The sequence below is a fragment of the Dipodomys merriami genome, unplaced genomic scaffold, assembly GCF_024711535.1.
Source record: "Dipodomys merriami isolate MVZ:Mamm:240054 unplaced genomic scaffold, mDipMer1.0.p SCAF_11, whole genome shotgun sequence".
Classification (NCBI taxonomy): Eukaryota; Metazoa; Chordata; class Mammalia; order Rodentia; family Heteromyidae; genus Dipodomys; species Dipodomys merriami.
In genome coordinates, this window is record NW_027202382.1 from 24,688,407 (window position 1) to 24,703,561 (window position 15,155).

A 15,155-nucleotide genomic window follows, 5' to 3' on the forward strand; every position below is an offset into this window, starting at 1 on the left:
GCAGACGGCGCAACGAGGTAGTCCCTAGCGCCGCCGACGCCCGCGGTGTGCGCCTGCGCACGCCCGAACCGGGCAGCCGACATTCCACAGCGTCCAGCCGCCCCGCCCCCAATTCCGGGGAGGAGTTCCTATCTGCGCCTGCGTAGAACTTCGCCGCACCCTGCGCCTGCGCACCTCGGCCCGCCCGCCCCATTTTTTCCCCCCCCTTCTCCTCACTTACCCCCCCTTACCCCACCCCCGGGTTTTTTTTCTTAGTGGGGGAGGGGGCACGTCTCGGCGAGTCACGGTGATGGCGGCCACCATCCTGTGGTGAGGTAGCGGATTCTCCGCCGATCTCGAGGAGCTCCCTCGCGCCGAGGGAGGACTCCGCGGCTGAGCGCCTGAGGAAGCACCGCGGCCCCCAGCTCGCCGGCGAGGCCGCGGTCGCGGGAGCTGCGGCGCGGCCTGGGGCGCGGGCTGGGCCGGGGGGAAGGAGACTCGGCGGGGCGAATGTGACAAGCCCCCACCCCCACCGTCTTCCTCCCTCCCGAGAGCGCGAGCGGCGCGGCGACCCCGGGGCGGCCCGGCCAGACCCCGCCCAGCGGCCAGCACCCGGCTCGGGGCCCGGCAGCGGAGCCACGGCGGCCACCATGCAGGTCACCCTCAAGACCCTCCAGCAGCAGACCTTCAAGATCGACATCGACCCGGAGGAGACGGTACGCGCGGCGGGGGGCGGCGGCCGCGTGCGGGCAGCGGCCGGCCGAGGGCGGCCGCGCCGGGGAGCCTGGCCGGGGCGGGGGGGGGGGGGCGTCGCGCGACCCGCGGCCCGGAGAGCTGGGGACGCGGCGGGGGCCACGGGGTTCCGGGCGCGGGCCTGGGCGCGGTTGGGCCGCGGTCCCGTGCGGGGGTCCAGGGGCGGTCGACTCTCCCCCCCCCTTCAGAGTCTCCGCGGCCTTTGTGGCCGGAGAAGGTGGGGGGGGGGAGGGAGCCATAAGCCCAGAGCCCGAGGCCTGGAGGCAGATGGCGTGGAGGAGCCCCGACCCGCGGGGCGCTCGAGGCCTGGGCCGGGAGCGCGTGGTCGTGGGGCGGGAGGGGGGAGGGGAGGCCGAGCCGCCTGGGCGGCGGAACCTGGTGGCCGGCCGCGGTGCACCGGAGGGGGAAGGGAGCCCGAGGCGTTGTCACTGCCCCGGAGGACCTGGTGAGGCCTGGGCGGTCCAGGTGAACTGGAGATCATCAACTTTTTTTTTTTAAAGAACAACCCAGATTGCGTCTGCAGCCGCGAAGGAGGTACGTGCGAAGGGTGGTGAAAATGAATTCGGTGCCCTTTCGTGAAAGATGTTAGCCCTGTATCTCAGATGGGTTTTTTTTTTCCTCTCTTTTTCTTTTGCAATGGTTATCTAGCCACCGAACTCATTGGCACACGTGGATCACTCACACTCTCAGCCCTTTCCGTTGGTGAATTATTGTTATTATTATTTTTTTGTATTGCAAAGCCAGGCTCAGCTTCACCTCCAGATTTTTCGAAGGTCCCCTGACACTCTGAATAGTTCCCAAGGGGGTGGGGAGGAGAAGAAGAAAACTTCGAAGCAATTCGGAGTGAAAGCCTTGAAACTCTTTCAAGTCTACATGATAAATAATCATACGGAAAGACACGGTGTTGAAGATAGTACAACTTCATACCAAGAGTCAAAAACTACCATGGGTGTAGGTTTATTTATACATTCTGAAATGGTGATGTCGCACACCACTAATACGGTCGTAATGCTAAGTTCAAAGCAGCAACTTACTGCCCATCTACATGTATACTTTTTAAAAGCTGATTTGGGTGGAGATCGTTGTGTTAATTAAATACACTGGAGTTCCATTTGTGGCTTTTTAACTTACTTGGCTGTGATCTGGAACGAATTTTTCTATTCTAGAGTAGAAATAACAGTTGGAGAGATAAGAAAATTAAATGGTATTTAGTTGGTGGTCCATAAATGAGACTTAATCAAAATAATTATGGTGTTTTACCTATTATTTCATTTCTAAGCATCTTTAATTGCTTGAAAAAGTTCCCAACTGTTTGGAAGATTATGACACAAAATGATTTGATAAGTTCTGTCATTATTTGTAGATATAAAGCTGTCTAGTAACTTTTAAAAGGTACAGAAAATATTACTTACATTGAGAAAGTTTTAAATGTCTTCAAAAGTAATTACCAACACTCTTTGAACTAATTGCTAATCGAACCGAATTATTTTGAATTTTCCCTGGTGTGTTTTAGTAAGTTGAAGGATGAAAGTTATAATGTAGTTTGTCTGTTTAATGATTTTAGGTAAAATTGTGTAAAATGTATCTTTGGCTTTGACTCTTGGGATAATGTTGGTGCCCTGGAAAACGATAAGCTTACAGTATTCAGTATTCCAGAATTATTGAAAGTCTTTTTTAAAATGGCTTTAATGAAGCTGTTCAGTGACTCCACCCTACACTGAAATATTTATGCCCTGCAAAATTTGCATAGGTTTTCAGGCTTTATGTATGTGAACATATACTAACAAAGCTAATGAAGTTAGTTGTAAATAGTTGTTTCTTCAACTTTTTGTTATAAGTTGCTCTTATTACTGTTTAAAAACTGATGAGTGGGGTTTTCCAAATCAGGTAATATCTCTCTCCTCCTTCCCCTTCTCCCCCTCCCCTTACTAGGGAGCCAAGCTGGGCCTCCTGTGAACTAAAAAAGAACTTTACCACTGGCCCCACCTTTTAATAAAAACCTCGAGACTTTTCATTGCTTTTGATGCAATGTTTTAGAATTCCAATTTAAAAGTAAAAATTACCTTAATAATGACACTAATGTCCTGTTTCTAATCTGCTGTGCAACTATGTAACCAGAGACACTAGAAATAGATCTAAAAGAAGGAATTTTTGTGAGGCCTATAGGAATACCTATCTACACTTTACAGCTTTTGACCGAGACTTAATGTTTTGGTTCTTTCAGGTTTGACCTTGTTCAGTTTTTACCTAGAAGCAACTAAGGAAATTAACTTACATATAGTAGGTTGTATAGAAACTTGTGAATTTGAGGTGTACATTAGCCAAAGTAAAAGAAAGGATTGAGAGATCAAGAGAATCATGAAGTGATGTGTTTGTTGAGTAAGTAAATGTTCAGGGAGCAGGACTGGAGGAATACAAGGATAGATCTTCTGGGAGTTTTCATTCACCCAGTTGAGGCCCAACAGCAAGGGTATATAGAAAGCAGGAAAAGCAAGACAATTTTTAAGGTTTTTATTGATGTAGTTTCTGAAACTTGGAAAGTTCTCCCCTTTCATGGACTTTGATTATAGTAACTATTTTGTACCACTTCCTTAACTGTGCATTGTCTTTAGTGTTAACCTTTACAAAAGTTTTTGTTTTGCTTTTCAACTACAGTATTACATTCCTCTGTAAAAGTGACCTGTCTATGAAATAAGGAGATTTTTTTGATAAAATAGATGTTCTTCTATTAATCTTTTGTTGGGGTGATACTGGGGTTTTGACCTTGGCACTGATAGAGGTAATTTGATTACATGGCTGGCACCCTACCACTTGAACCACATCTCCAGCCTTGGTTTTTCTGGGTTTTTAAAATGGAACTCTGGAGGACTTTCCTCCTTGGGCTGTCTTTGAATCAAAATCCTCCTAAGGAGCTAGAATTATAGGCTTGAGCCACTAGCACCTTCCCCACTCTTTCTGTTGTTGTTAACTGTAAAGGTGATGTAGGTGATGTACCTAGGAGTTACCATTTCATAAGTCAGGTAAAATACGAGATGCCAGATAGACCCCTAGTTTATAAAATTCCTCAAGATTCTGCATTTTGATAGTGTGGTAGAAATATAGAGGGAGAGATGGCATTCACATAGTTGTGGGGACTTTTTTGTTTGTTTTGTGGCTCCTGGGGCTTGAACTCAGGACTTGGGTGCTGTCCTTGAGCCTTTTTGTGCTTAAGGCTAGGGCTCTACCACTTGAGCCACAGGGCCACTTCCAGCTTTTTCTGAGTAGTTTATTGGAGGTAAGAAGCTCTTGGACTTTTCTGCCCAGACTGGCTTTGAACCATGATCTTCAGATCTCAGACACCTGAGTAGCTAAGATTAGAGGCATGAGGATAGTTTTGGGGGGGGGGGTGTGTACGCGCGCAGACCTGTTCTAGAGTTGAATTCAGAGCCTAGGCACTGTTCCTGAGCCTTTTTGCTCAAGGCTAGTGCTCTACCACTTGAGCAACAGCTCCTCTTGGGCTTTTATTTTTATTTTATTTTATTTATTTATTTTTTGCTAGTCCTGGAGCTTGAACTCAGTGTCTGGGCACCGTCCCTGAGCTTCTTTTTGCTCAAAGCTAGCATTCTGTCACTTTGAGCCACAGTGCCATTCTGGCTTTTTCTGTTGATGTGGTACTGAGGAATCAAATCCAGGGCTTCATGCATGCTAGGCAAGCACTCTACCACTAAGCCACATTCCCAGCCCCACTTGAGCTATTTTGGTGGTTAATTTATTGTGGACTTTTGCCTTGGTTGGCCTCTGATGACAGTCCTCAGATCTCAGCCTCCAAAGTAGCTAGGATTACGGTATGAGCCACTGGCACCTGGCTAATGCACATGATTTTTTTGTTTGTTTGTTTTTCCTATTCCAAACTTAGGGTTTTTTTCTTTTTAAATAGTTGTGCAAAGGAGATACCATTTAACAAAGCAGTTTATGATTACAGTGCATCTTGATCCATGTTACCCCCTTGAACATTCTTACCCACCCCTTCCCTTTTCTTAATTGTGGTATATACAATGAATTTTTTTTTACTGCATTCTAACCCCTCTTCCCACTCCATTTGTCTACACCTCCCCTTGGTTCCACTCTTCCTCTGTCATGTACCCATTTCTTAGCGCTGATCTTGTTGGGCTCTAAAGGATTATACTATTTGACCTCTCCATGTCATCTGTTAATACTTCACTTAATTCATTTGTAACCACACCACCCAAAGTATTTATTGTGGATTTATAGATAGTCTATCTGTCTCAAATGAGGGAAAACATGCAAGCTCTTTTCCTCTGGGCCTGACTTCCCTTAATAACATTTTTGCACATCTGTTTCCTTATAAATAGTACAATATTGTTCTTTCTAATGGATGAGTAAAATTCCTTTGTTGTGTATATCATGTTTTCTTGATCCATTTATCTGTTGAGAGGCATCTGTACCTTTTTTTTTTTTTTTTTTTTTTCCAGTCGTGGGGCCTGAACTCTGGGCCTGGGCGCTGTCCCTCAGCTCTTCAGCTCAAGGCTAGTGCTCTACCACTTGAGCCACAGTGCCACTTCCGGCTTTTTTCTTTTTGTTTATGTGGTGCTGGGAATCGAACCCAGGGCCTCAGGCATGCAAGGCAAGCGCTCTACCACTGAGCCAACTTCCCAGCCCGAGGCATCTGTACCTTGACTATGGTGAATTGTGCTGCAATGAACATGGGTGTGCTGCTAGCTTGCTTTACTGTAACCTTGATTGTGTTTTATTGGATAAATGCCCAGGAGTGGAACTGCTGGGTTGTAGTATAGAGCTATTTAGTTTTTTGAGGAACTTCCATACTTCTTTCCAAAGTGGTTGAACTAGCTTACATTCCCACCAACAGTGTAATGGAATTCCCTTTTGGCCACATGACCTCATCAGCATTTGTTGTTTGTTTTCTTGATGATGACCATTCTAACTGAGGTGATTTTTAATCTCAGATATATTTATGTGTTAATATTGGGTCTTAAACTCAGGGCCTGAGCATTGTCTCTTAGCATTTTTTTTTTTTTTCTGGAGCTATGCCACTTGAGCCACAGCTTCATTCCCAGCTTTTGGTAGTTAACTGAAAAGAATCTCACAGACTTTACTACCTGATCTGGCTTAGATCTCAACTCCTGAGTAGCTAGGATGGGGCACTGGGATCAAGATACCCAAGAAGGCAGGGACTGAGCTCCTAGGGCTTGACTTAGTGTAGTAGTTTATTATACCACTGAAATAATATCAAAGAGTACATCAAAGATTAATCTTCAAGTCTGCCAAATCCTTGATGCTGATTATGTGCTTTGGATAACCTGGAAAGGGGGAGAGATGGCTTGTTAAATTTGACATGAAGGTTAAATACATGACACTGACTGACTATACATTTACTATATTTGATAAAAGAATTATGAAGGTAATAAATAGCATTTAGAGTTCTAGATAATAATTTGCACAGAATCGGGGCTGGGAAGGTGGCTCAGTGGTAGAGTGCTTGCCTTGCATGCATGAGCAATGCATAAGCAGAAAAAAAAAGCCAGAAGTGGCTCTGTGGCTCAAGTGGTAGAGTGAGAGCGAGCTTTCAGCTGAAGAGCTACAGGATAGTACCCAGGCCCAGAGTTCAGACCCCACCACTGACCAAAAACAAAAACAAACAAACAAAAATTCCCACAGTAATATGCAAAGAACTCGTTATCTTGCCCATGTAATTGTAACTCCTCTGTACGGCATTTTCACAATAAAAAAAATATGCAAAGAACCACTTCACTTTGTGGTTTACCACCTAATGTTGGCGATTGTTATAAAATACTGCTTGTTATGTAATGCAGTATTTGTTAGTAATTTGTTCCTTTGGTAATTTATTGTATTCTTAAAATACAATCATGCTAGATATGTGCCTTATTATACCAGTTTTCTTGTTTATTAAAAGCACTTAGTATTGACATTAATATATCATGCCTGATGCTGGTGGCTCACATTGTGTAATCCTAGCTACTCAGGAGGCTGAGATCTGAGGATCATGGTTCAAAGCCAATCCAGGCAGGAAAGTCCATGGGACTCTTTTTTTTTTTTTTTTGTCGGTCATAGGGCTTGAACTCCGGGCCTGGGCGCTGTCCCTCAGCTCTTCAGCTCAAGGCGAGCGCTCTACCACTTGAGCTACAGCGCCACTTCCGGTTTTCTGGTGGTTTATTGGAGATAGGAGTCTCACGGTCTCTCCTGCCCGGGCTGGCTTTGAACCTCGATCCTCAGATCTCAGCCTCCTGAGTAGCTAGGATTACAGGCATGAGCCACCAGCGCCCGACTGTCCATGGGACTCTTATCTCTAATAAACCACCAGAAAACCAGAAGTGTCGCTGTGGGTCAAGTGGTAGAGCGCTCGCCTTAAGCTGAAAAGCTGAGGGACAGGGCCTAGGCCCACAGTTTAAGTCTCACAACTGACCAAAAAAAAAAAACTATATCATGAGATAAAATTATAGGTCTTGGCCTATTAGAAGAGTGAATACAGGGAGAAATTAAGAAAAACTTGTTTGATTCCTGACAAATTATTGCACTTTCTGTGTCTAACACATAATAGTCATTTAATAAATATCTTTTGAATGAATTGAATCACTATCAAATCAGTGATCTCTCAGTGTAACACGTTTACCTGTTGATTCATTTAACAAATATTGTGATTACTTATTCACTGTATTCAGGTTGTATTCATTCTAGTTGGATAAAATGTTTAAAAAATAATTTGAAGAACCTACTAAACATAAAAATTTGCATTGTGGAAAACTGAAATAGGATGAGATTTTATTGCTTAAGGCTACTTTTAATTGAGTAGTCCCTACAGGCCTTAAAGAAAGTGACATTTAATCTCAGATCTGAATAATAATGAACACTTTGAGAGTGTTTTCTGTTGGGGAACTCTTAGGACAAAGACCTTGAGAGTTTAAGAGTGTATTTTGAGACTCAAAAAGACTTACTTTGCTTAGGTAAAGGGAGAATTGTGCCAGGGGCCTCATCTTGTAGGGTGTTGAACGCTGGGGTTTTTCAAGGTTACTGTCTCTGTCTCTCTCTTGCTCTTAACCCTCCCTCCCTCTCTCTGTCATGCTCACACACATACACATTTTGGGAAGCTAGTGCTGGGTATGAACTCAGAACCTTACGCTTGATGGCTTGCTCTGTGACAGGATTACAGGTATGAGCTACCTTGATGCTTTGTGAAAACTGGATAGTAGGGTAGTTAAGAGGGGAAACAGGGGCACCAGTTAGGAGATTTATGCAGTAGTTCACAGCAGTTGCCCTTGGACCAGGGTAGTTAGAGTGGCAGTGGAACTGGGATATGTTTGAGAGGTAAGAGTTTTGAATTTTGTGAGTCCCTGGCACCTACTAGTTTACTTATTCTTCACATTATCCTTTTCCTTGATGTAGTTGCTTTTGTGAATTCTAAAATACCAAGTTGAGCTGGACCCCAGTAGGATACCACCCAGGTGGGACAGTACCCAGACTATGAGTTCAAAGCCCTGCCAGGACCAGCGCTAATAATGTAACAGTGAGGAGGGGGAGGAACCAGGCACCAGTGGCTCTTGCCTGTAATCCTAGCCACTTACGAGGCTTAGATCTGAGGATTGAAGTTCCAAGCCAGCCCAGGCAGGAAAGCCTTTGGGGCTTATTTCCAATTAATCACCAAAAAGCCAGATGTAGAGCTGTGGCTCAAGTGGTAGAGTGCTAGCCTTGAGCAAAAAAGGTCAGGGGCAGTTTCCAGGACCAACACAAATGTGTATTTATGAAGTTGGATGCAATTCTGAGCCTCATGGCATGTGTTAGGTATTGTTTTTTTTTTTTTTTAATATTAACCAAGTATTGGTATCTGTTATTAGCTCTAGTAACTAGCTTTTCTTACCACAGTCTGTTGTTAGCATTCTGCTGTGTATTCATTTCCTCTGATTCCAGCTGTAAGGAATATTATATACATTTAATCCCATTTCTTTTCATTGGCTCTCATTCTCTCATGCTTTCACTTCCAATTTGTGCAGCTAAAGCAGAGCCCATGAGTATACTCAGGATAATATGACTTAAGTCAGGCTGTCTGCTTTCAGTCCTGCCTGTACCACTTGCTTTCTAACCTTGAGCAAGTTACCCAGTTAGGGGCTGTTCACTTCTCTAAAATGAGGATAACGATACTGGAATTTTAAAGGTTTATTGGGTTTGAGATAATACATATACATTGTTCAAAGACAAGAGTGCTTGGCAATATGGACCTATTCTTAAGTCATTGTTCTTTCTTGAAAACTCCAGGTATAATTAAATTCAACTTAGTGTTTGTGCTTACCACTGTGTGTCCAGAGGTAAATGCCTATAGCATCATGGATTTGTTTTGCTTAAGTCCATGAGCATAAATTTTTAACACATGATGTTCCTACCTGATAATCATAGTAGTGTATTTGGTTTCCTATTGCCATAGGAAGATTTGTTTTTCCTCCCTTTTCCCTGGATGGACTCTAGTTTTGCTATGATTATTTTTTCCTTATTGAGATGACAGTTTCGAAAACTACCAATAACCTACTTCCTATAACTAGGTCCCACCTCCTAAAGCTTCCAGAACCTCCCAAAATAGGGCTACCAGCTAAGGACAAAGCATCAAATGTGCACAATCCTGAGGAGGAAATTTGATCATTTCAAACCATAACAACATTGATTTTTACATTTCTAGAATATGCACTTTTCTTCTTTCTTTCTTTCTTTCTGTCTTTCTGTCTTTCTTTCTGTCTTTCTTTCCTTCTTTCTTTCTTTCTTTCTTTCTTTCTTTCTTTCTTTCTTTCTTTCTTTCTTTCCTTCTTTCTTTCTTTCCTTCTTTCCTTCTTTCGTGCCGGTCCTGGAGCTTGAATTCAGGGCCTAAGATAAAATGGTAAGTCAAGTCTCATAGACTTTCCTGCCCAGGCTGGCTTTGAACTGTGATCCTTAGATCTCAGCCTCCTGAGTAGTTAAGATTACAAATGTGAGCCATTGGCACCTGGGCAGTTGTAGTAATTTTTAAAAATATAAATCTTGTTTTGACAGTTTTCCCTTATTTGTTTTTTCCTTTACATTTCCATTTTTATTCTGTCTGTAAAAAATTTGTATGAATATTTTCTTTTACCTTGACATAATCAGTTTTGAACAATACATAAACACTAAACGTCTTGCCATTTTGGCGTGAAAATTAAGAACTGGTTTGATATGTAATGTGTAAATTCATTAAATCTTTGGAAGAAATGTGCTATTAAAAAAGAAGAAACCAGCCATGTGCTCACGTCTATAATCCTAGCTGCTCCAGAAGCTGAGGTCTGAGGATCACTGTTCAAAGCCAGCCAAGGCAGGAAAGTCCATGAGACTCTTACCTCCAATTTACCACCAAAAAACTGGAAATAGCACTGGCCCAATGTGGCAGAGCAGCACTAGCCTTAAGCGAGAAAACTTAGAGACAGTGCCCAGGCTCTATGACTGACAAAACAAAAACGAAAATCCCTGTGATAGAGTGAGTCTTGCTGAAGAACATTATACCATCTATTCCTCATTAAGTTTAGATAAATCTTTAGTATCTCTGAAAGCCAGTTTTACAACTAAATGAACTTAATGACTCTGTAAGCATTGTGTAAATCTGTTTCAGCAGTGTAGGTAGATTAGCTACAAATGACTGATAGACCTAAGTCCTAGATACTTCCACAGGTAGATGGAATTGCTTTTCTCACATACCTGTTTTCCCCCTTCCTCTTTCCCTCTATTCATTTCTGTATTGTACTAGAATGATTTATTACTTGCCTACATAGGAACTTTGAAATCTATAGGTATCTTAAAGTTGAGCCTATTCATTCTTCTGTCTTTGTATCTGTTTTGGTCTTGTTGAAATCATAATAATCTGCGATGTCTTTTAGAAGTGATTAAATTGCTGGGTTTAAGTTGGCTTAGGAGTCTAAACCATTTAACAGTTTTGAAAAAATGGATTGTGAGTATAAAATAATAGCCTTTTGGATCATAAAAATTTGAAGTTTGCCTGCTATATTCAGTTATTTCAAAAAATGAAGTTTTCTTTTCCTGTACTACTAAATTTTTCCCCTTTGCACTGAATCAGCAGAACTCATTTCATGAAATACTCCTTAGTGCTCCTTCCTTTCCTTCCCTTCCCCTTTTCCTTCCCACCTTTCACATCTCTAATATGATACTAGGCCAGCAGTGCCCTGAACTTGTATGTTGTGCTGGTGTTTCAGATGAAACCATATTGCTTTCCAGTCTGTGTGTGTGTGTGTGTGTGTGTGTGTGTACGTGTGTACGTGTGTACGTGTGTGTACGTGTGTGTGTGTGTACGTGTGTGTGTGTGTACGTGTGTGTGTGCGTACGTGTGTGTGTGTGTACACGGGCACATGCATGCTTGCATGCCAGTACTTGGTCTTGAACTCAGCTTGGATGCTGCCCCTTAGTTTATTCACTCAAGGCTGACACTCTACCATTTGAGCCACAGCTCCACTTGTGGCTTTTTAGGTGTTTAGATTAGAGTATCTTTTTCATATTTGTCTTCCCAGGCTAGCTTTGAACCAAAACCCTCAGATCTTGGCTTCCTGAATACCTAGAATTACAGATGTGAGCCATTGGTGCCTGCCCAAGATACTTTTTTTTTTTGGGAGGTCATGGGGGCTTGAAATCAGCCTGGGCACTGTCCCTGAGCTCTTCAGCTCAAGGCTAGTGCTCTACCACTTGATCCACAGTGCCACTTGCAGTTTTCTGGTGGTTAATTGGGGATAAGAGTCTCATGGACTTTCCTACCTGGGCTAGATTTGAACCATGATCCTCAGATCTCAGCCTCCTGAGTAGCGAGGATTACAGGCGTGAGCCACCAGTACCTGGCTTGGTCTTAAGAATTTTAAAGATTATATAGTGATTTTTCTACCCTAATGTATTTGAGTCTAAATAAACACCTGTCTTTATGTTGGAGATGCATACCATCTCTTTCTGAGAGATCTCTCTGTATAGTCCATCCAATCTGGGGATCCTCTTACCTTACCCTGCTTAGTTCTGGATTATAGTTGTGTACCACCACATCTGGCTTTCTACCATCACTTTTTTTTTTTTTTTTTTTTTTTTTTTGGTCGGTTGTGAACTCTGGGCCTGGGCGTTGTCCCTCAGCTCAAGGCTAGCGCCCTACCACTTGAGCCACAGCCCCACTTCTGGCTTTTTTCTACCTATGTGTGTTGAGGAATTGAACCTAGGACCTTATGCATGCGCGGCAAGCACTCTACCACTGAGCCAACTTCCCAACCCCCATCACTTAAAAATTGGTTTTGTTGGGGCTGGGAAGGTGGCTCAGTGGTAGAGTGCTTGCCTTGCATGCATGAGGCCCTGGGTTCGATTCCTCAGCACCACATAAGCAAAAAGAAAAAAAGTCAGAAGTGGCGCTGTGGCTCAAGTAGGAGAGTGCTAGCCTTGAGCTGAAGAGCTGAGGGACAGCGTCCAGGCCCAGACTTCAGGCCCCATGACCGGACCCCCCCCCCCCCAACAAAAAATGGTTTTGTTTTGTTTTTGTTAGTATTGGAAATTGAACTCAGGGCCTCAGCTTCTAAGATACCTTAAGGGTTTTAGCACTTGAGTCACCTGCCTCCCACCCCTTTCTACATTAATTTTTTTTTTCAAGGTAAGATTTCCCTTTATGCCTATACTGACCTGGGCTTCAACCTCCTTGTGCTGTCAGGTTGACCCTGGGCTGTCAACCTCCTTGTGGCCACTGTGCCTACCCATTGTATGTCCCTTGCAATGGATAAGAGTTTTGTGCCACTCCTCTCAGCCATTGAGTGAGATGGGCCCTTGTGCCTAAGCTGGCTTCTAGCCATATCCGATAGCCTCCACTAGTATCACTCCTTAATTTTACAAAGAAACTATCCCTTTTTCTCAGATAATTTACAAAAGCCAACTTAGACAATTTTCAGAACTATTCTGGGGATTTAAAGGAAATCAAATTATCCCTTGATTGTTGTGCTTCAGAGTAATGCACTTTTATTAACATGTATGAGAAAGCTGCGTTAGTTTATCTTCTTACTCCTGTGCCATCCTACTTATCATTTGCACAAGTTAATTAGATTCATTTTCTAACTCATTTAAAATGAGGCTATCATAATAATTTTAGGAATTAAAGAAGCCATACTGAAGTGGAGCTGTGGCTCAAGTGGCAGAGCACTAGCCTTAAGCATAAAAATTTTTTTAAAAAGCTTAGGGACTGGGCCCAGGCCCTGAGTTGAAGCCCTCTAGAACCAACACACACACCCTACCTTAAGAGGCCGTAAAGGGCATTCATTCCACTTTTCATTTAAAATAACTTAGTAGTTATCAGCCTTGGCTAAACTTTGGAACCACCTGTAAAGCTGTTTTAAAAACACTGTATTCAAGATGGGTGCTAGTAGACTCAAGTCTATGATCCTAGCTACTCAGAAGACTTGAGATCTGAGCATCATGGGTCAGAACTAACCTGGGCAGAAAAGTCTAGAAGGTTCTGTCTCCAATTAACCATCAAAATGACAGACTGGGAGTGTAGTCCAAGTGGTAGAGTGTAAGTACTCCCTTAGCTTCCTTGCATAAGGCCTTAAGTTTAAGCCCCAATATGGACACACAAAACACTGTACTCAACTCACATTATATTTTAATTGGTCTTCATAAAATCATTTGAGAGATGGTAATGAAGCATTACTATACTTTCAATATGAACTTTTGCCTTTAACATTCAAATTTAGCCCTTAACTGTGAAGTATATTTCTTAGACAAGGTTTTTCTTAGGGGAAAGTTTTTCTTGTGGAAGTAAGCCCATGCAAAAATTTCCTGGGGGGCGGGGGGAATAGGGACAGTTTTTTTTGTCTTAAAATATTTTTTAAAATTAATTTACCAAATCAGTAAAGTTTTCATGGTCTTTGTTTTTTGGTGCTAGGGGGTTGGATCCAGGGCTTTAATCTGTGTATATGTAATGAAGGTTGATAGTGGGATTTCTTTTGATACCTATTGGAAAGATGTGAACTTTTGAATATCTAGAAGCAATAATTAAAATTGTAATTTTGTCTTGAGTCAGATTTTTTTCAGTTTGGATTGTGATTTTTTTGTTGTTGTTTAGGCTATAAAAATTTTTATTTTACTTTTTATTTTTCCTATAGGTGAAAGCACTGAAAGAGAAGATTGAATCTGAAAAGGGGAAAGATGCCTTTCCGGTGGCGGGTCAAAAGTTAATTTATGCAGGTATGAAATAGTGAAAATAATATGCCCTGTATAGCTTATGGTGACATTCTTTTCATTTTAGAAGAACTATATTATAAATTACACTAATTCAGATAGATTCAGAAACATGATTGTATAAATAAAAACAGTGAACAGTTATTTGAAAATGGCATTAGTATTCAATCTTCTCTTTATTCACATTTGCTCCATAATTTTTTTCATGGAATGTAATTTTATTTCATTTTTAACTGCTCTTGTAGTTTTCATCAAAATGAGAATCTTGGACTTTTAATATTGTATTAGAGCATATACTGATTGTTCATGAATATATTTGAAATCCTGTAAAAGTAAAAGGTAGGGGGCAGGGTGGGAAGGCAGAAGGAAGGAAACTAAAAACAAACCAGTGACAGGATTGTAAAACATTAATATTCAGATAAGAAACCAGCAACAAAAGGATGATCCAATTTTAGGAAGCAAACAACTAAGGATATAGATATATATATGTGTGTATATATACATATATATATATGTATATATACACACATATATATATACATACATATATATATATATGTATATATACACACATATATATATGGGAAATTTCAGATTTAGCCTCACTAGTAACCAGGAAAATATATGTTAAAATAGACTTCATCCAAATTATTTCCTTTTATGAGGCAGTGTAGAGGAAATGCTAGCCCAGTGATTCATCACTATAAATTTATTTTTATTTTATTTTTTTGTCGGTCATGGGGCTTGAACTCTGGCCCTGGGCTCTACCCCTGGGCTCTTCAGCTCAAGCCTAGCGCTCTACCACTTGAGCCACAGCACCACTTCCAGTTTTCTGATAGTTAATTGTAGAGAGGAGTCTCACTGGACTTTCCTGCCCGGGCTGGCTTTGAATACCGATCTTCAGATCTCAGCCTCCTGAGTATCGAGGATTATAGGTGTGAGCCACCAGGGCCTGGCCCATCACTATTATTTTTTATGGGTCAAAGACTAGAAGTCTCAAAAAACAAGTGTAAAAAAAAAAGTGTAAAACTACAGATTTTCATATATAACCTGTATCTCATTCCTATACAAAATAGAGAATATGGTCCCGTCTTTTTTAGTGTTCATTGCTCAGTACTGGCGCTTGATCTTGGTCCTTGGTGCTCACCTTGGTGCTACTCAAGGTTGGTGCTCTACCCCTTGAGTCACATACA

The 15,155-nt window shown here is 42.2% G+C and overlaps 1 protein-coding gene across 1 annotated transcript in view; it reads left to right on the forward strand.

The window, feature by feature from the left end:
• The first annotated feature begins 241 nt into the window (after window positions 1–241).
• Rad23b (RAD23 homolog B, nucleotide excision repair protein) overlaps window positions 242–15,155 on the forward strand; it is a 36,125-nt gene continuing 21,211 nt past the window's right edge. The window contains exons 1-2 of the mRNA XM_070011165.1: window positions 242–695; window positions 13,887–13,968. Of these exons, the coding sequence (XP_069867266.1) occupies window positions 630–695; window positions 13,887–13,968 (148 nt within the window). The 5' untranslated portion in view covers window positions 242–629. The remainder of the gene's footprint in view (window positions 696–13,886; window positions 13,969–15,155) is intronic.